Here is a 20,301-nt window from a genome sequence, read left to right as displayed (position 1 = left end):
ATAAAGATCAAACTCACCCTGAGACACACAGCCCATGGAGAAAAGAGAGGATCGGCTCTGGATGATGTGTTACACTCCCAGCAGCTCTCACAGTCCTGATCTACAAAAATTACTGCTTCTTCAACCCTTAGCTCTTCAAAATATCCCCCTCTATGGTTGAAATCTGCCGTGGTTTCTTCCAGGTGGTTTTGGTGGGGATGGGCTAAGCTCCCATTGCTGCCACTTCACCACAGTCATTTCCAATGCTATCAAGTTCAGTGAGGGCAAAACAAAACCCTAAACAATTCCCCCCCTTCCTGCCATGCCTCCCACAGGGTGCACTCTCTGCTCAGGGACAAGTTTCCATATTCATTCGCTCTGCTGATCAGTGGCAACATCCTTCAGACTTCGCATGTGCCACAGGCAACCCTGCACCCCCGAGTGGCCCTGTCCTGCTGCCACCACTCCTCGCTGCTCACACCAGGACACACATATTTCGCAGAAGTGGTTTCATGCCCACATCCCTCCTCACTGCATGAGTATTGCTGAAAAGAAATCTGCAACAGGCTTTGCAGAACAACTCCAATCAACCCCTGTGAGACCGTGGATCAGGGAGCTTGGCATGCTGCAACTGCCTCCGCTACCTTAACACAACAAAACTTTTTTTTTCTTGCTGAAATAAACTGCCCTGATATGCAGGAATTAAACCCATTCTGCAATTCAGCCTGTTGCAAAGAGTTGTCTGCTAGTGGTTTCAAGCAGTTGAAACAGGCATTCAAGAAATAAAACCTTGAGAGAAAACCGTTAAGTCTCACCAGCCCAAAACACACGAGGAGTGAACGCGGTCCCCGGCGCAGCAGCAGTGCAGCGCCCTGTGTGCATCACCCACCCAGCGTGCGTGGAGGAGGAGGAGGCCCTTTTTCAGCAGACCTAGCAGCCAACTTACTCCTGAACAACTTAAAGGCCTTTGCCCAAGGCACAGGGAGCTCTGCAAAGGTGAGAAACAAGGGTGAGGGTCTGCCCCCCTCCCCCAGGGTGCTGCTGGCTGAGCACACGGTCTGTGCCCAGCACCGTCCGCTCCTCACCCTGTTTCACACACCACGGTGGAGGAGCCTGGCTCGGCAGGTGGGGCTGCAGTGGAGACCAGGTCAGTGCTCCCAGCAGGATGCTCCTGGAACAAAAGCTGCAGCACCCCACTAAAAATACTTACCAGCAATTTGTCTGTCTCTTCAAACGAGACCTGAGCCCAATTGCTGACAAACCTGCCAGGTTCAAAGCACTCCTGACCTTTTCTCTCCTTCCCTCCACCAGCAGCAACCTCTTGCCAGGGCAGATGCTTCAGCTGCAAACCTGTTTGGCCACAGCAGCAGGGCAGAGTGGAAACCCCAAGCCCACTCCCCTGAAACTGGTCAGGGGTTTTCCAAACCCTGGAATGACGTAGAGTCATTTGCCACGAGGGCTTAAAACGCCAGTTTAAAGCACGGGCCCGCCAGGTTCAAGGTGACATCTGCTCCTCTGCTCGATACCAGCACAGACAAGACCTCCACAAAAACAGGAGCAAAAGCACAAGACATGGAAAACCCAAAGGATACTCAGGAAGACACTGCCATCAGAAGGAGAAGGAATATCATCAGAGACCAACCTCCCCAAAATGGAATAAACATTTGCAGGGGCAGCACCGCAGCAGATCCGATACTTCTCCTGGGAGCTCCTTTCATCCCGGACCCCTGACATCCTCCAAGGAACACACAGATCCCTGCTCCCACTGCAGAAAAGCAACTCCCTCTAGGGTAAAATCCAGCAACTGCCGAACAGCGCACACCAGTTCAGGGCAGGATTCCCAAAATACCTTTTTGCACTACATTTGCAAAGCAAACAGAGATGTGGCTAACAACTGTCCCCACAGCAGCTCCCAAGAACTGACCTCACGTGAGAGGTGGCTTCTCCAAAAGCCCACAGCTTATTCAGCAGAGATGCCTGGGGACTTGATTGAATTATCCCAGACCACTTCTCCTCTATCACATTTCCTCTCTGGAAACCTTTTACTAAACTCCAATTGGTCCCAATCCTGCTCATTCTGGCAAGATAACACCCAGTGACCCTCTGCAGGAATGATGCCAAGGACAGGGACCTCCTCAGATGTCCCTGCTCACTTATCCCATGATTTGGCACCCTCTACACCGTGCTGGAATATAAGAAAATGGTTGTGCCCAAGGACAGGGAGGTTAATCCATCTAACAATAACTGGAGGGCATTCGGGGGATTTACTGAAATTGCAGGAGTCATTCAGCTGGGAACACTTGTGCTGCTGGTACCTCACTTCTGCCCTGGTTCACCCCCACTAGCCTGTCTCCACTTTTTTCATGCCTGCTGCTAGGATGGCTGACATTAGCTGTTTGAGACTCAAAATCCCTCCCATAGTCTGAACCCTCCCCTACTACGCTTTAGGCTTGTCTTCCCCATCATTCAACCAAGCTGCTTCTTTACTCCCACAGTCTCCAACAGCACTGCTCTGAAGGGAGACTTTTGCAAGGTTAGAGCAAGTATCAAATCCATGTTATGGAAACTATCAAACCACCACTGGAAACTGGGAAATACACAGCAGCCTTCATGGTTACAGGTCTCCTCAACACCAGCCTGCTACTATTAGTTACTGAGGGGGGAAAAGTCTGGTCTCTCTGGGCTGATCTCACTTTCAGGGCTTAATTCCAACATGCAGGGGGCATGCCTAGCTTGGGGATGGGCTTTCTGGGCTCTCCATGCTGACCCAGTGAAACAAAGCCTGTGAGAGCAGGGCTGGTGTTGCCCAATGTGGCTGACACATGGCCAGGGGTCACTGTGGATCTGCCCTTACCTAGGCTGATCCAGAGCTTTTAGGCCTTTAGAGTCAAAACAAGAAAAAGAGTTGTATGTGAACATCTCTGCAAATTTCAAGCTATGATTCAGAGATACAGTGACTTCTCCTCGGGTCTAAAAACCCAATAAAATACCAACCACCAATGGGCATTTATTTTTTCCCCTCCATTTCCCATGTGTCAAGGATGCTGGCAGTATGTAATGATGTTCTCTGTCCTTGGACATCACCCACCATATCCAAATTGACTATTAGATAAGCTCTAACTTCAGATACTGTTGCAAGAGCCAGAGGCACAACCCTTGCTTTTTAAAAGAGCAACGTACACAGCTGTACCAAACCCCAAAATTTTCAGAAAGGGGACAGAGATGGCATAAGATCCATCTGCCCTGTAACTGCAGGGGCCAAGAGGTGCCCAGCACTGCTGTGCCAAAGGCAGACTTAGGTGTGGAAACGACATTGGAGGCTCCCGAGCAGGAGAGGGAAGGGAATGGGGACAACAGCACAGCACAATCCAGCAGCAGAACAATTCCCAGGAACAAGCTACTGGAGCTCCTGGAACCCACTGAGGCCTCTTAAAGGCAAGATCCTGGGGCACCAGCGTTGAGGAAGAGCAGTCAGGGTGAAAAGTGGAGTAGGGCAGCAAATCACCTGAAACTAAATGGCAATTTGTGAAATGACTGCCATGGAGATGAGCTGCCCCTTGTCCTTCAAACACCTTTTCCCCATTTCAGTTGCCCACTTTGCCAACCCATTGCTGACAAGTTTCATTGCTTCCTCTTTCTCTTCTAAAGTTACTGTGACCAAGCACTTGCAATAATAGAGTTGCCCCTGCATAGATCCCTGCCTATGTACATGAGAAATGTCTTTCTTCACACAAGTCTTGCAAGCTATTTCTGGAATAGGGCTTTTCAGAGGTGATTTTGATTAGTAATTTGATCAGTTATTTGAAACATAAGATGCAAGATTTCCTTTGTCTCTGCAACGGAGATATTTTCTTTTGATCTTGCTTTATGCTTTGCTTGCCTTGCAAAACCTATTTCATGAACTGTAAGGCAGGATGAAGCTCTCTGGATGTTCCATGAACTCCCAGATGAACCCCATGGGAGCCTTGGCGACATAGGAGGGGGACAGAACCAAATTCCGTTTGTAAATGTCCTACGTGCTTTAAATAAATCTATTCAAATCAATTTGCCTCGAAAGACCCACTTCTATTTAGCAAAACTCAATTAATTATAGTCATTATTAACAATCTTTTCTATTTCCTATCATTTCCCTAGGGTGGCACTACCTGTAAACGTGGTCTGAGATGCAGAACTTCCTGCAGTGATCAGAAAGCATGACTTCACATCAAAAACATCCCCAATGTAAAACGAAGATGTTAAAAAATGTTTGTATTCTGTGAACAGAGTGTATGGCCAGCTCCGAAAGCTTCAAGGGAAAAAGAAGAGATGGGCACCACCTCTGTTCCAGCACTGGCACCCAAGATGCTCCTCACCAATCCAGGAGCTCTCACAAGTCTGCAGAGAAGGTGCCAACCCTTTCCCTCCTGCCCCTGCCAGAGGTGGTCATAGCAAACTGAGAGGGAAGTAAGCATTGAAGCGACTTAAACCCAAGGCACCTTTGAGGAGATGTGCTCCTGCATCTCCCAATTCACTACTGCCCTCCCCAGAGCAATACTCCGGTCCCCTCGCTGCTGCTCTCAGCCTGCTCTACACATTGGCACAGTCCTGCAAGACTTGCTGGTACCATCCCAGAGATGAGAAAAATGGCTTTGGAGCAGCAACTGAGGGCTGCCAGTCACACCAGCTTGGTACCTGCTAAAAAAAGCGTCGAGCATCTATTTGGTGCTCCTGGTTTCCCTCTGTGAAAATCCTGCTGCCACAAGGTCCCCTAGTTGAGGAATCACAGAATCACAGAATGGTCTGGTTTGGAAGGGACCTTAAAGATCATCCAGTCCCACCCCCCTGCCATGGGCAGGGACACCTTTCATTAGACCAGGTTGCTCCAAGCCCCGTCCAACCTGGCCTTGGACACTTCCAGGGATGGGGCAGCCACAGCTTCTCTGGGCAACCTGTGCCAGGGCCTCACCACTGTCATAGTAAAGAATTTTTTCCTAATATCCAATCTAAACCTACTCTCTGTCAGTACGAAGCCATTCCCCCCTTGTCCTGTTACTACATGCCCTTGTAAATAGTCTCTCTCCATGTTTCTTGTGGGTTCCCTTCAGTGCTTCGCCACTGCCTGCTCCTGCTTGTGGACTGATCAGTTCTGCTTACACAAGTTCCCCCCAGTGTCAGCCCCAGCCTGTTGTCCTGGGCCAATGGGCTTGAGGAGCATTTTCGCTCTGAGTTGTCAGCTCTGCTCCAGGCTGCTCTATGGAGCACCACAAAACCCATCAGCATTTAGAGAGAGCAATAAAAAATATCCTGGCTGGGTTGTTCTGTAAAGGCTCTTCCTCCAGCACAGCCAGGATTGGCCCATACCTGCCAGCAGCCACGGAACTTCTCCTTCCCCAAAAGTGCTTTGAAATACATTCTCAAGCCCTATTATCTCTCCTGTTTATACCACGCTCCCTCTATTATCAAGAAATCTCTGAGTAATTTATAAGCCCACAAGCTCCTGCACTAACAGGCAATAAATCACATTTACAAACCCCATCACCTACTGTTCCGAGGGCTGCGGTGCTGGGCGGGCGTGGGGCTGGACGAAGAGGGTGAAGGGAGCAGCTGCCTCCCCAGCCCCTGCACACCCCGCTGTGTTCTGAGGAGAAGGCAGCTCTGTTCCACACCCCTGGATGTTTATTTTTTAAGTATCCGGAGAGGATTCCAGCCAGTGTCCTACCTCACTGTGTTCTCCCCATCCGACCCCAATACAAGCACACAAAAGAGGGTTTTCTTTTCACAAAATCAAACCAAAGGAGGAGGATGTTTTTGGCTATTTTCCTCAAGGAAAGAGGTTGCCCATCTAATAATCGCTAAATGGGCAGTGGGTTGTTGGGCTTTCATGTATGCCTCTGAGCCTCCTCTTGCCGTGCCAGGTCACTGGTTTTCTTTTCCACAGAATTGCAAAACCCCTGAATAACAAGGTTTGTGCATGAAGTGCTGACACAACCCTTAACTACAGCATCCTGAACATGATACCAGAATAAGGACGCTCCCTGTGTGGCCCAGCCTATGGATAAATAAAGCATTTCAGCAGCCAGTGCCGACAGATCATAAACCTCCACGAGCATAAATACCAACAACAACTCAAAAAGATTAGAGGGCTTATGGGCAAGGCAGGCTGAGATGATTTAGAGTTGAGGTGGAAGGGTCATTATTGCTGAATAGGTGGGGGTGAGTGGGCCACAGAAATCAATAAACCATTCTGCTCCCAGGGAAGGAAGGGGCCACGCTAATTGTGCAAACACACATGTTCCATTTGAGGCTGGAGATCTCCGACTCACCCAACACAGATGGATACAGGGAACTCGCACCGTCTTGCAGAGGAACAAGGACCATGTCCCATGGCACATGTCCCAGGAGCTCTGTCACTCAGAACAGAGCACACCTGAGCAAGCCCCTTGCTGGGCACAACCCGCTGCTGGAGGCAGTTTCAAATGCATGCAGACCCAAGCGATGTTCAGCTTCATTAATTCTATTTTCTACTAAGTTAATACATAGCTGGGATAAGTATCTTGATTGTTTTCAGTATCACCATCAAGTCAGAGCTTTTCCAGTGCCCAGTTCTAGCCCTGCACAACCACCCAGCAGGTCCTGCCAGCACCGATTACCTTCAAGCAACAAAGTTTCCCAAGAAAACTTTGGGACTGGCTTCATCCCTGATAAAATAACCCCATTTGAAAGTTTCCACACTGGCATCAGTGATGGAAGTGGTCACAAAATTAGGCACAACAGATCCCTGTGTCCTGCAGCGAAAACAGACCCAAAGCTTCGCAGACAGGTTTCCAGGCACACAGTTGCTGAGGCACAGAGTTCAAAGGCAGCAAGCAATTCCTCCTTTGCCAGAGAAGAGAGAATCTTCTCCTTTAGTTCCCCCCATTCCCCATTCTTTCTACCTTTTTTCCTCTCTTTCTTTCTAGGGAACACAGTAAAGACAAAAGACATCAGCTTTGGAGAGTGAAGCCTCTTTAAAAACAGAATGAATTTGTACTGTACAAATAAATAAGTACTTGCACATAATGGGCAAAAGTACCCAAAAGCCCACCTTGGGACACACTGCAGGAGGTCCAGGGAACCAGCGGGCAGTGGCAATGCCTGTTATTCCCATGAAGAAGCCTGAACTCACAAGCATGTACAGGTACAAATGGTGAGGATCTTCACTCCTGCCGATCAGAACTGGGAGCTGGAGCTGGTGGTAAAGTACAGGAACCTGCTCTAGACCCCCTGTGTGAGCCAGTGTCCTCCTCTCTGCCTTTCCAAAGGTATTTAAATAAAACACTCTCTAGATCAGTCAATAAATGCTTGAAGTTTGCCCAGCTCATGTAAAGCTTACAGCTTGCAGTTAATGGATTTCAACTTTACTTGGGATTTTGAGAATTTTTAACACCAGTAATTTCATCTTCCCTCCAGAAATAAATTCCTCAATGGCTTCACTGCAAAAATATTCCCAAGAATGGACAATTCTGCTGCTCATGTACTAAAGACAGCACAAAAAAAAATCAAATTACTATTGAGCCTTATCAAAAATATGGCATAAAGCATGTGTTGACTTTAATCCAAACCAAACTGTCAATCTGCCTTCAGGATCCGATCTAACAAACACACGAGCCTAGGGCCAGAAAAGAAAAGCAGGGTTTGTCTTCTAATAAAAGATTTGTTCCAATCTCTATTAGCCATGCTTCTGCCTGGAAATATTTACACTGCAAACACCAGACAAATAGGATTTCTTATCTTTCTGCTTTGTTGAGTTGGGGAAAAGTTTCATTTGTTATTAATTAATTTAGATTGCAGGTTTCCTATTTTCAGGGAACAATTCTCAACAGTTTTGGAAAATAAATATGGTTTTGAAACATTTTAAATGGGGGAAAAAAGAAAGCAGTGTTAAAATCACTCGAGTTTGGGCTGCTGCGTCCCCACACATTTTGCTTCACCCACTGCCAGTCACCAGCAGTGGGAAGAAATGCTTCTGAGGTGAAATTCAGGCCAGGCATGGGCAAACACAGACACGAGACCTTATGGCATGAGGTTCCCCAGGAGCCCTTTCTTAGAGGCACCTGCATCCATTCCTACAGCCCCGGGATGCTGCGAAGCGCCATGCCTCGCCCCAGACATGCCCAGTTCCCTGTTTGGTCTGGGAATGCCCACAGCTGTCCCCCACCTGGGCCCAGCACCCAGCACAGAGCAGCTCTGCCAGCTCAGCCTTCCTGGCCCGGGGCAGAGTTAGCACACATTTCATTTAGAAGTGAAAGCCCCCAACTCAACCTGGTGGTGTCAGCTTTTTGGCACGCGTGGTGACGGTGCACGCTGGGGAAATCAGGCTCCCAGAAAGAAATCTAAGCTAAGCAAATAAATTCCATTTTCTTGTTTGCTACATTTAAACAGCAATTAAATTCCTATTACCTACTCTTTCAACATAAACAGCACAAAGCCCTCTGCATCACTAGCAGACTGCTCCCATTTATTATAGGCAAGAGGGAATGGCTTTAAACTAAAAGAGAAGAAAATTTAGATTAGATGTTAGGAAGAAATTCTTTACTCAGAGGGTGGTGAGGCCCTGACACAAATTGCCCAGAAATCACAGAATCACAGAATATTCTGAATTAGAAGGGACCATTAAGGATCATCAAAGTCCAACTCTTGGTCCTGCACAGGACACCCCAACAATCCCACCCCATCCCTGAGAGCGCTGTCCAAACCCTCCTGGAGCTCTGGTAGCCTTGGGGCTGTGCCCACTGCCCTGGGGAGCCTGGGCAGTGCCCAACCAGCCTCTGGGGGAAGAACCTTTGCCTGACATCCAACCTAAATCTCTCCGGACACAGCTCCAGCTGTTCCCTCAGGCCCTGTCCCTGTTCACACAGAGCAGAGATGGAGCTGCCCCTCGGGAGGAGCTGCAGACCCCGGTGAGGTCTGACCTCAGTCTCCTCCTCTCCAGCTGAACACACCAAGTGCTCTCAGCCACTCCTGGTATGGCCCCTCCATGCCCTTCACCATTCTTGTGTCCCTCCTTTGGACACTTTCTAACAGATTTAGATCTTTTTTATATTGTGGCAGCCAAAACTGCCCTGATTGGCCCTCCTGGCTGCCAGGGCACTGCTGACTCAGGGCCAACTGGCCACCGGCCGGGACCCCCAGGGCCCTTTCCCAGCACTGCTTTCCAGCCTCTTGTTCCCAGTCTGTCCACACATCTGGGGTTGCCTCATCCCGAGCAGAATCCGGCACTTCCCCTTGTTGAACTTCCTATGCTTGGTGTCTCCCAGCCCTTGGATCTGTCCAGGTCTCTCTGCAGGGCCTCCCTGCCTTCGAGGGAGTCAACAGCTCCTCCCGATTTTGTATCGTCCACAAACTTACTTAGTATCCCTTGAAGTTTTGCATCCAAGTCATTTATTAGATGTTGAAGAGCTCTGGGCCTAAGAAGCTGTGGCTGCCCCATCCCTGGAAGTGTTCAAGGCCAGTTTGGATGGGGCTTGGAGCAACCTGATTAATGGCAGCAGGTTGAAATAAGGTGATCTTTAAGGTCCCTTCCAACCCAAACCATTCTGTGCTTCTATGATAAGCAGGACAGACTCTCCATGCTGTCCAGGCCTGGCCAGCACCGCCAGACAAAGCTGCCCTCACTCCTCCCTTCCAACCTGGGATGTACCAGCTTTGCTGGTCACTGAAAGCCCTGATGGTGAAACATGCACACCCGTTTTGCACCACAACATTTCCTATCCCCAAGGCCCACGGTCAGGCTGGCTGGTCATACAGCAGGATGCCCAACACGGAGTTTCACACCTAATTTCAGATGAAGTCTGTAGAAGAACCGCCTGCTCCCCAGGATAAAGATGCCATATGTATGCAGCCTCCTGTAACAGGCTTCAGCCACCAGAGCTGTTGGTTCCCTATTGATTGCTGGGGGGCTGTTTTCTATTCCGATCTCAGCTGGTCAGAAGTCTCCCCAATCACCGCAAGGTCACGACCACGGGGTCAGAAACCTGCACTACATAGATCATAATTTATTTTACAGCTAATCAATACCACTCTGCACCATGCAGTCTTACAGTACAGCCTCACACTGAGGGATTGATGCTATTCATATGGGATTGTAACCTTACGGCCTGGGAGCTTAAGGGGGTCAAAACCAGCTTCCATGTTAGAGTTGGAGAACAAGGCTGGAAGTGGAGCACACACTCCACTTGTTGTTTGTTTGTACATTCCTATAACCCAGTCAAATTCCACCTATGATTTGAATGCAACTTGGAAAAGGAAATATGATTATCTGATCAGGATTGTATCCAACACTCCAATGGGAAAAGCCACGGAGCAGCACCACCAGCAGATCACCCAAGGTTTGACAGGAGAGAAGTGACCCCAGCCCCTGTGATTGCAGTACTGCAGTGCCAGCCTTCCAGACCATCCTTCTCCTCAAAAAAAGCATCAGAGAAGCAGCAAAATGCCTTTCTATTAATAATGTTCTTCTTCCCATTTTCTAATTTATATACCCATCCCACCAGCCATGCCCACAGGCACCCAGCGCACATGCTACAGCCTAGTTATTTACCAGGTTCACCATTGCTCCCTGCATTTTTCTGTTAATTCTGGATTTCTGTGCAAGAGTAGCTCAGGGCATTCCAAAAGATACGACAGCTTTTTAACAAGCTGTCCTTCAAAATGATGCCAAAGATAGTATTTTAGAAGGAAAGAAAGAGATTTGAAATATGCAGCAAGAGAAAAGGAACTGAGAGGACTAAAGAGTGCTGGGAATACCTTGTAGGAAGAGCAATGCATTAATTGCTGCATCCTGGTATTTGTATCCATGCAATATGCACTTCCCTGGGACCTGCACCAATTCATCAGTCTCAACATGATTTGTATTATAAAAGAGAAATCACAGGGTGCACTTGGGCCCCTGACCACCCTGCTTCCCCTCAGGGCCATCCCCTTGCTGTTTCAGGATCCAGCCCCCCTCAGTCTGGCCACTGTTGGGGGCTCTGGCTCTGCCTGGGGCAAGTCCCAGCTCCCCCAGCCTGCCTCATCTTCCATCTCAGTGCGGGTGAGCCCACGGACTGGACTCCATCTCATCTCCCGTCATCATCGGCCATACAACACTGAGCAGGCTGTGCTGAACTGTTCCCCACTGCCTGCTTCTTATCACAGAATCATTTACTTTGGAAAAACCCTCTAAGATCATTGAGTCAACTGTTAACCCAGCATTGCCAGGCCCATTGCTAAACCATGTCCCCAAATGCCATATCCACACATCTTTTGAACACTTCCAGGGATGGGCAGCCTTCCACTGCTTGACAACCCTTTCATTGAAGACTTTTTTCCTAATATCCCATCTAAACCTGCCCTGGTGCAACCTGAAGCCTTTTATCCCAACGCCACAGCCTCAGATCTTCCCCCTTCCACCCACTGCCTCCAAAGCAATGTTCATCTCAGCTGGCATCACCAGCAAACTCGACAGTACCCACCCAGCTACAGCCAGAAAGCTGAAGCACTGAGACAGGAGCTACGTGCAGGAGGGTGGATCAGACACTGTTATAGCACCCTAAGGTCTGGAGGTTAAAGGCATTCTGGGTTTCCCAGCAGCACCATCCCTTTTCCATGGGCTGCAGCAGAATCAAGCTGGTAACTTCATGAAAAAGCAAATGCAGACCGTGAGCAGGGTGTGAGTAGAGTCCACTATGTGGACAACACTGCCATGTGGTTCAGCCTGAAATCCAGCTGTTTGTGCAAGCAGAGCAGGCAGGGAGCTGTGGAAGCAGTGGCCAGGGAACCCAGCCCCACATGGAAGTGGCAGGGACGCAGATCTGCAGCCTGCCCTTGGTCGAGGGAGAAGATTGGCACGTCGGCTCCCACCCACTGCAGCCCCTAGGGCAGCGAGGAGCTCACACAAAGGGAAATACACAGACCATGACAGGCTAAGCCCCCTCCTTCCTCTCTGTTCCCCTTTCTTTCTCTTCATGCTATGGCAAGGCTGCTGAATGGGAATAGGGAAATACTTTGGCAGAGCCAGTCTTTTCTATTTTGGGGGGGTTTTTTTATATACTTTCTCTCCAGCTGCTTTGCTGGATGCCTAATCCTCCATGGACATCTGGGGAGGTATCAGGACACAGAGGTGACATACCAGGTAGGCAGCTCAATGCACAGCTCTGCATTATTTCTGCTGGTACCTGCTGTTACGGCACAGCAGGTGATCAAACCACAAAAATCCAGGGAAAGAAAGAAAAAAAAATCATGTTCAGACTTGTTGGGGCCACAGATACACAGGTGGAAGCCCCTTGACCTAAGAAGCAGAGCACAGGAAGGTACATCTCTCAGGGAGGAGGGTGTTTTGGTGCCTCCCTGGGCCCACGGCTTCCAGCTCCCCCAGCACAACCTACCCCAGCCTTCCCAGGACCAGAGCAGTTTCCAGAGACCCCAGGCAGAGGCCCTGGCAGCAGGTATCATTCCTCACCAACCTCTACCCAGGCAACACTCCTCTTCTCCCTTTTCAAATCATGATGTTTCCTGAACGTATTTTTCACCTGCATTTATCACAACTGATATCTAGAGTACCCATATCTGGGGGAAAACGAAGCAAAAGCAGTTCAGCAATGGAGGAGAGAGCACAATGGGTTTTCCCAACTCCTAAGGAAAGGAAGAGAAACAATAAAATACTCCCAAGGATCTGGGAGTAGATAGATCCAAAAACATGATTTTCAGTCCCAGGGGAGTCTCTCTCGAGCTCAGCCTCCTGCAGCAGAGAGAGATACGCACTCACCCGGCTGACCAGCTCGGTGCTATCACCTTACAGCAAAATCAGATATTCTGAGGGGCTGCCCAAGCCCCCCAGTGCTGTTCATCTTACCTGAGCCCCCTGAAGTCACTCCCAACAAAGGACCCACCACCAGCATCACCACATCCCAAAAGCACCCACGGGGCTTTGAAGCGACACTTCCTTTGTCTTGTGGCCTTTGCCCATTCCACTCTTTTCCCTCTCACCTCAGAACGCTGTGGCCAAGCAAAAACCAGTTTCGAGTTTGAGCTGCCATCCCTCCTGCAAAACCTCACAGCACTCTGAACCCCGCAGCACTTGCCTCTGTCCAGGTGCAACAAGGAAAGCAAAACCAACATTAAATACAACCCCCATGCTGCATCCAGCTATCTGAAACAGGGGAAGTCCGAACCTCACAGGTACTCCTTCTGTGTGCTCTGTGCAACAACACCTGCATCCTTCTCTGTTTCTCTGAAGCAACTTGCGTATCTCTGGAGCATCGGAAAAGCAAACTGCACACACAGGGGTGCACACTGAAGCCTCTCAGCAGCAGCTCTGCTCTGCTGCCCGTTGTCACAGCAACAGCCACAGATGATGCTGTGCCCACTGCCACAGCACACCCAAGCCCCCAAATACTGAAGAAGCTCAAGTTTGTGTCAGCCTCACTAGGGTGGGAATCTGGAAACAGCTTAGTCCTTGCACATCTTCCTGTTAAATATGCGTTTGAGGGGTCTTTCTGGCAGATAACACTGAGGGGCTAGAGACAGAAGCAGAGGCAGGGCATGCCCAGGGCAGGCAGCCAAAGCCAGCGGTGGGGCACAGGCTACACACTCTCACCCCTGTAGGAGCAAGACCCACGTTTGCATTCACTCCATGCTAATCTCAGTCTCGCTTCTCCCACTTCTCCCAAGTGTGCATCAGCACAAGCACCAGCCCAGTGCCACTCAGCAGGGCTTCCAGCCCAGGCAACTGCTCCAACATGCATCCTCTTCCTCCACAAGCCTGATCTTCAAAGATCAGGAGTCAGAAACAGGACACGAGGGGCAGCTTCAGGACACAGAACTTCATAGAAGGGTGCATTGAGTCAGCAGCAGGGAACAAAAATCACTTGTGGCAAGCAGCAAAGTTGTTTCTTGGAGAACAAGAGGGTTTGAAACTGGAACAAACGATTTAATATGCAACCAGACCCTGTCTCTGCAGCTTGTGGGCCAGCAGAGCCACACCGGCAGGTACTGCATCTGCTGTCTTAAGTCCAGCAGCAGCATGGAGCCAGAGCTGTGGACCATCTCATCAACTCCAGCCTATGACGGGGTCATGCACTGCAACATCGCTGAGCTCCTCTGCTAATTAAATCAGGCTTTGCTCATGCAGTTTCCCTGGTCTTCTCACTGCCTAGTAATTGTCAGGTGCAATCAGAAAAATCGACAGAGAGCTGTCCAGCCTTTCCCAGACCACCTTTGCCATATTCTGTCCTTCTCAGCATGACTTCTACACCCTCGCAGAGCAGGAGGCAGGTGCTGGCACAGGGATCCTGTGCTGAGGCTTGGTGGTCCTGGTCCAGGCTGAGCAGAGATGTCAGGCACAGATCACCGAGCCTGGGAGCCCCAGGGCTCTGGGTCCAGCTGAGTCTTGGCATGCAGGGGACCTCGAGGATGGGAGCAGCACGAGGTTCCACCCGCCCTGTCCCACAGCACAGGCTGGAGCAATGTGGTGATGCCCAAACTCCACCCCTGGCAGTACACACAGCCATGGCTGCCGTGCCAGGACAGACACTGTGCCACCCAATGGTGGGTGAAGACAGGTGGGTTCCCATTCACAGGGAAGGTAGACATGAGAATGGCGCAGTCCAGCACCCTCCTTCAGTGCCATGACAAGCACTGTCATCAGGAGGGGCGCGGCAGGGCAGGGCAGGGACCTGTGGCACTGCTGCACACCTGCAGAAGGGGCAGCCAGGCAAGGCAGGCTGGGCAGGCTGTGATCAGGACCACCTCTTGCTTCTCCACAACACTGTCCCCAGTGCCATTTGGCAGCACTCACCACTCATCCTCCTTGTCCTGGGAAGGACGGCTGTGGAGCAGCAGACAGGGAGAGGGGAGGGAGTCGCTCAGCAGGCTCACACCTCCGACATGTGCCGCGCGCAGCTCCGCCAGACCGCAGGATCTGGCTCGGTGAATGCGTGGAAGCAACACTTCTCCGTGTCTCTCTTTACAAAGCCCCAAACAATAACTGTCTGTCGCTGCACAGGAGCTTAGGAGAAACACAAGTTGCTATTGGCATGGTGCACGGCAGCCTTCCTCTTACACAACACCAGCAGATGTGAAAATAGCCCAGTGCTGCCTTGTGCATTCCTCTGACCTCGTGTTTGCTTCTGGATCAGATTCCAAAGCTGGATCTTAACCTACAAGAGCCATAAAAGCAAAGGATTTGGCCCTATCAGGGACCCCTTCATAATCTAAGACAGATGCGCTCCATGTAGAAGAACACGGTGAGGTTTATCAGGGCAGGGAAGAGGTTGAGGCAGGACCACCCTCTGCTCTACAGCACAGCCAGGGCAGCCCCTGCAGTGGCATCGCCCCGTGCTCTGGCTGACAATACACTGGAGGTGGCTTAGGGACAGAAGAGCTGGAAGCTCTTGCAAGCCAGGACAGCACTCAAAACCTCGCATCCTAATGCTCAGCCTACACTGAAGCTGCCCCCAGCTCCCACCCACCCTGGCAAAGGAGGTCCCAAGCCCAATGTTCTAAGGGTCAGGGTGCTGCCAGAGTCAGCACAGCTTGGGTGATCCCCTCCAACCGTGCAAGGTGCTCCTGGTGTTTCTCACCTGCTTGAAGAGCAGAGACTGACTCCAAAGCCAAACCCAAAATCACCCTGGGAAATACAGAGGGAAAAAGCACGTGGAAGAGAAATTGCTCCTGAAAGTATGAAAAGGTAGCAGGAGAATAAACTGAAGGATGCTGAAGACATGTGATAAGAGGGAGAGATCAGTAACCATCGATGAAAAGGCATCCCTAAGAACAACCTACATAAATAAATTAATGTCTCCAGGGTCCCCAAGGGTATCCAGTATCTCTGCTTTGGAACTGCAGCAACTCCAAGCAGCAGAGGAACTTCCTAAGATGCAAGAGAAGAAAACAAGACAGGGCTATTGCTGTTGCAGGGGAAGGGATCAGTGAATGAGTTGTCCTCCAGGCAGCTCTGTGAGATACTGGGCTGCTGCCGGGGCTGTGCTGTACCTATGCTCCAGCAGTGCTCCCCTCTGACCCAATACGTGCTCATCCCCATGTTTCTTGGTGGAAATGTCACACAACAGAAAAGCCCTGGAGTCTGACTCATCCAGGAGTCTAAATCCTGCTCCTGGAAGCTCCAGACCTTCCAATCTCCCTGTGGCCCAGCCTGGGGAACAGCCCCTCCAGTGCTGCCACAACCTGCCCACAGGTGATGCTGTCCCTGAGCGGCTCACCCACCGGCAGCTGTGCAGGTGGGCTTGGAGTCTACAAGAAAGTTTTTAGCCAGCAGTGAGCCACCAACCACCAACTGCAGGCAGCTCACACATCAACCCACTGCAGGTTCGTACACGAGGAACTAACAGAAGACATAGAACAGTCAAACTGTGGTGTTTTGCCCCAGAACACCTCCAGCCCCACGCACACTGGAGAGATTTCTACCTCTGCACACAGAGCCACAGGGTAACAGGCATCAGCAGAGGAGCATAATTCTAAGACTAACACATAGGGCAACTGGCAGATCACGGCTTGAACCGGAGGATGGAAGATGGCCTTAGAATATAATCCACTTCAGGAGCTCTTAAATCTCTCCAATACAACACAGAGCCCTTTAAGCAAAACTAAACAACTTCCTTTAGACTAAATAAATATTAAACCTAAGTGATGCATTAATTTACTCCAGTTCACCAAAGGCTAACTCCTACCCAAACTGATCATTATAAAAGAAATCCTATAATCCCTCGCTCCCATTCAGGCTCAAAACATGTAATCCCGTGAATAAATCCAGAAAGAAAGTGTAACAAAACGGGCAATAAAAACTTACAGCATTCACATCTTTTCATCTACCATTAATACTGTAAACACTCACTCGAAGGCCCTCAAGTATGACTAATCTAATGTTTTGGCTCCCAACCCTGATCACCAAAGGAGTTCCACTCTCACTGTGACACCCAGCAAGCTCCGCTGCCCTCCAGCCGCAGCCAGGACACCCCTGGAGTGCCCAGCGCAGCCATCCCCACCTCACATCCCACAGAATGCTGCAAAATCAGCACGAAATGGAGCAAGTATGGTTCTAATAGCACCAGAGCGCAGAGCTTTCTTCCCCCCCCCCCCCTTTTTTTTTTATTATTTTATTGCTTTGGAAGCCTGCAAGCTCCAACTGTATAAATGCCAATAACTTTGTTTTAAGGCTGCTGAAGTAAGAGATCAGATTTTAGCAAGTGCTTTCCAGGCATCCAGCCAAACTTTTTCTGATTCACTAAAAGCACCAAAGGGAGGGGGAAAGGGAGGGGGTTGGAGGGCTGATTAACTTCAGTTACCGCACAAGCACAAAAAAATGTCTCCCCGTTGCAAAGGGTGCTGGCTCTGTGAGCCCTGTGCAGCCTGTTATTCCTTGGGCTTGAAAAAAAATGCACCAGAGAAATAGAGCAAACACCTTCCAACCGCAGGGTAATTTACAGTTGTGGATCCTCTCCTGCTGAGGAGGCTACTCCACCGGAGGAGGCTCTGCTGGTGTTGGCTTCAAGCTGCAGGTTTTGGTGGGGATGAGGAAGAAAATGTGACTGGGGATTTTTTTGATGGGTGGGGGACCAGGGATGGGGCTGCTCTGGGTTTTAGCTTAGCCAGAGGGACAGAGCCCCCTCCAAGGCTGTGGCTGTGCTCATCCAGGACCATCCCTTGCTGCTGTTGGGGATCTGGAGAGGGTGAGCAGGTGCAATCCTGGCCAACACATCACATGGGGACAAGGGGTGGCACAGGCATCCCCCAGTCCTGGGGGGATGGTGGGCTGGAGCCACTGGAGCAGCGGCACCTGCTCTGCCCAGCCCCGCAGCTGGGTCTGCTCCAGGATGCCCAGCTAAAATCCCTGTGGCAGAGAAGTGTGTGGCCATGGGGCTGTTGGGGGGCAGCTGCCATCCCCATCCCCATCCCCATCCCGCGGGCGCCTGGGCTGCAGAGCTTCGCCGCTCAGGGTGTTCCTCCAACGGCTTCATTCCTGCCGAGGCAGGATCAAAGGCTGGAGCTGACTTGGACGGCGTTCTACTGAATAATGGGGAGGGAGCACACAGCCTCCTTCTCCTGGCTAAGGAAACTCGTGTTTTTCAAAGTATCAGTTTTTGGGAGTAAGTTCTCAAAGAGGGAAAGGGGAAAAAAAAAAAAAAGAAGGAAAAGAAAGAAAAAAAAAATGAAAAGAGGGCGAGCAGGAGAGCGCCTGCTCTTCCAAGGCAAGTGCATCAATCAACATTGTGCAAGGAGAGTCCAGCACTCCCTCTCACATCATTAGCCAGGCTAATGCACTCCAGAGGATCCCGCTACGGCAGGCTACCGGCGCACCGGCTGCTCCTCAGCCTTGCACCGGCGGCAGAGCACAACCGGGCACGGAACGGGAGCTGAGTGCGAGGGGCAGTCCCGGTCCAGGGCAAGTGACACTCCAGCACCTGGTGTGGGGCTCGGTTTAATACGGCTATAAAAACTAGAGGGAAACAAGTGAAAACCCCAGCCAAACCTGCCTGGCACTCGAGGTCACAAGCCGCCTTTGTTTCTCTTTTACAACCAAAAGCGAGAGAGGACAGAAAGGACACGTACCTGTACCTGAAAGCACAGCAGCAGGAAATGTAAACATCTGGAGAAGAGAAAAAAAAAAAAGCAACAAAAGATCAAATGATGTGGTAAAATGGTTAAAGTTGGGGGGTTTTGCTTTTTTTTTTTTTGCTTTGCTTTTGTTTGCAATTTTTTAAAGAGCACAGAGCGATGCTCTGCTTATAGAAAGGCTCGGGTCCCAGTTACCACCTGGTTGCAAGGAAAATGCAACCGGAGACTCCAGAACGAAAGTTTTAAAAAAAATTTAAAGTATTTTTTAAAATTTAAAAATACTAATAAAAATATTTAGAAATATGTCATAATCCTTACAGGCAAGTGCAGGTTGAGAGCAGTGAATACATCGCTGGGCGAGGAGGGGGTTGGCCGGCGGCTGGTCGCTAGCGGAGCGCAGTCCCCCGCCGCCGCGCTGACATGGGAGCGATCCGGCCGGGGAGCTCCAATCCGCGCCGCGCAGCTCCGCGCCGCTCCGCGCCGCCGGGAAGTTGTGGTACCGCCCGCTCTGCCTCCGCCGAGTGACTCGTCAGGCATCAGCTCTCCTCTCCCCCTGTCTCTCCTCCTCCTCCTCCTCTCCCTCTCTCTCTCTCCGCCTTTGGGGGGATGAAGGTGCTTATTGTCAGTAACTTCCGATCATCAGCAAGTGCCCCCCCGCGCCCCCCCGGGCCGGGCCGGCCCCGCCGGGCGGATGGAGCCTCTCGGCCGCCGCCGCGCCCCGCTCCGGGCTGCGCCCCGCGCCCGCTCCGCGCTGCGGGCGGGCGGCATCGCTGGGCGCGGAGCGGGAGGCGGGATCCGCCCGGGCGGCCCCCGGGGCTGGCACCGCCTGCGCGGAGGGGGCACCGCCCGGCCGGAGGGCAGCGCCGGCGGCCCGGGAAGCCTTTTTTTAAAAAATGAGGAAGGGAGGGGGCTCCGGCTGCCTCGCGCCCTCCCCGGCCCGACGGAGCGAGCGGCGCCGCTGCTCGCCCGGAACGCGAGGGGTCCGCAGCGCCCCAGCACAGCGGCCGCTGCCGCTGCCCCGCTCCGCTAACACGTGTCTCCGCTCCGGGGCCGGTCCGCCCTTACCTCCGAGCGGGCCGGAGCGCGTCCCGGCCCCGGCCGGCCGGCAGCGGGGCCCCGGCAGCCCCGGCGCGGCCCCCGCGGGCCGGGACACCCGCGCGGTGCATGGCCCGGCTCCGCTCCCGCGGCGGGACGCGGACAGCGGGTCAGGCGGTGCCGGGCTCGGTGCGGGCTCGGCCGGGCCCCGCTCCGCACGGCTCGCCTGCCCTCCAGCGGCCGCTCCGCCGCCCCGCACCGCCCGGCTCGCCGAGCCGCTTCCCCCGCCTCGCGTTTGGGGGGTTTTGATGGTTGTCGGTAGGTTTTTTTTTTTTATGTTAAGAAAAAAACTCACACACTGAGAGCGTGTGGTAACTCTTTCCCCGTCTCTGAAAGCTCGTTTATAGCAGACAAGATGCCAGGAACCGTTAACCTCCACGCATAGCCGAACTCTCCACAGAGCGCCCAACGTCAGTTAACACCTTATTAAGTGAGAACATAACCATAGCTCAGAACGCTGAGTTTTCCAAATTCTCCACTCGAATAACAGTATCGGAACAGGGTGTCGGGCCCAGCTGCTCCCACTGCTACAGGGACTGAGGCACTTGCTCCCCCGGCACCCTCAGCCAAAATCAAGCAGCATCTTTAATCTCTGGAGTTCATCACTGAGGACCTTTCAGGCACCATATCACGGGGGTTTTCAGCCCATGGTTTCAG

The 20,301-nt window shown here is 51.5% G+C and overlaps 1 protein-coding gene across 2 annotated transcripts in view; it reads right to left on the bottom strand.

The window, feature by feature from the left end:
- The window catches only part of FGF18 (fibroblast growth factor 18), a 74,177-nt gene extending 54,195 nt beyond the window's left edge, over window positions 1-19,982 (bottom strand). Inside the window, exons 1-3 of one of the 2 annotated variants that reach the window (XM_032702897.1) lie at window positions 19,940-19,982; window positions 18,868-19,145; window positions 18,544-18,580 (exon numbers count right to left, since the gene is read on the bottom strand). In XM_032702897.1, coding sequence (XP_032558788.1) covers window positions 18,544-18,580; window positions 18,868-18,899 — 69 coding nt within the window. In that variant the 5' untranslated portion in view covers window positions 18,900-19,145; window positions 19,940-19,982. Of the gene's footprint in view, window positions 1-13,148; window positions 13,232-18,543; window positions 18,581-18,867; window positions 19,146-19,939 lie in introns of those variants that run through there. The other variant, XM_032702898.1, reaches the window with a different exon arrangement.
- Between the last annotated feature and the right edge of the window lie 319 nt (window positions 19,983-20,301).

The sequence above is a fragment of the Chiroxiphia lanceolata genome, chromosome 15 (assembly GCF_009829145.1).
Source record: "Chiroxiphia lanceolata isolate bChiLan1 chromosome 15, bChiLan1.pri, whole genome shotgun sequence".
In the NCBI taxonomy this organism is placed as follows: Eukaryota; Metazoa; Chordata; class Aves; order Passeriformes; family Pipridae; genus Chiroxiphia; species Chiroxiphia lanceolata.
Note: the sequence above shows the minus strand (reverse complement) of the source record. Positions and strands in the feature narration are given on the sequence as shown.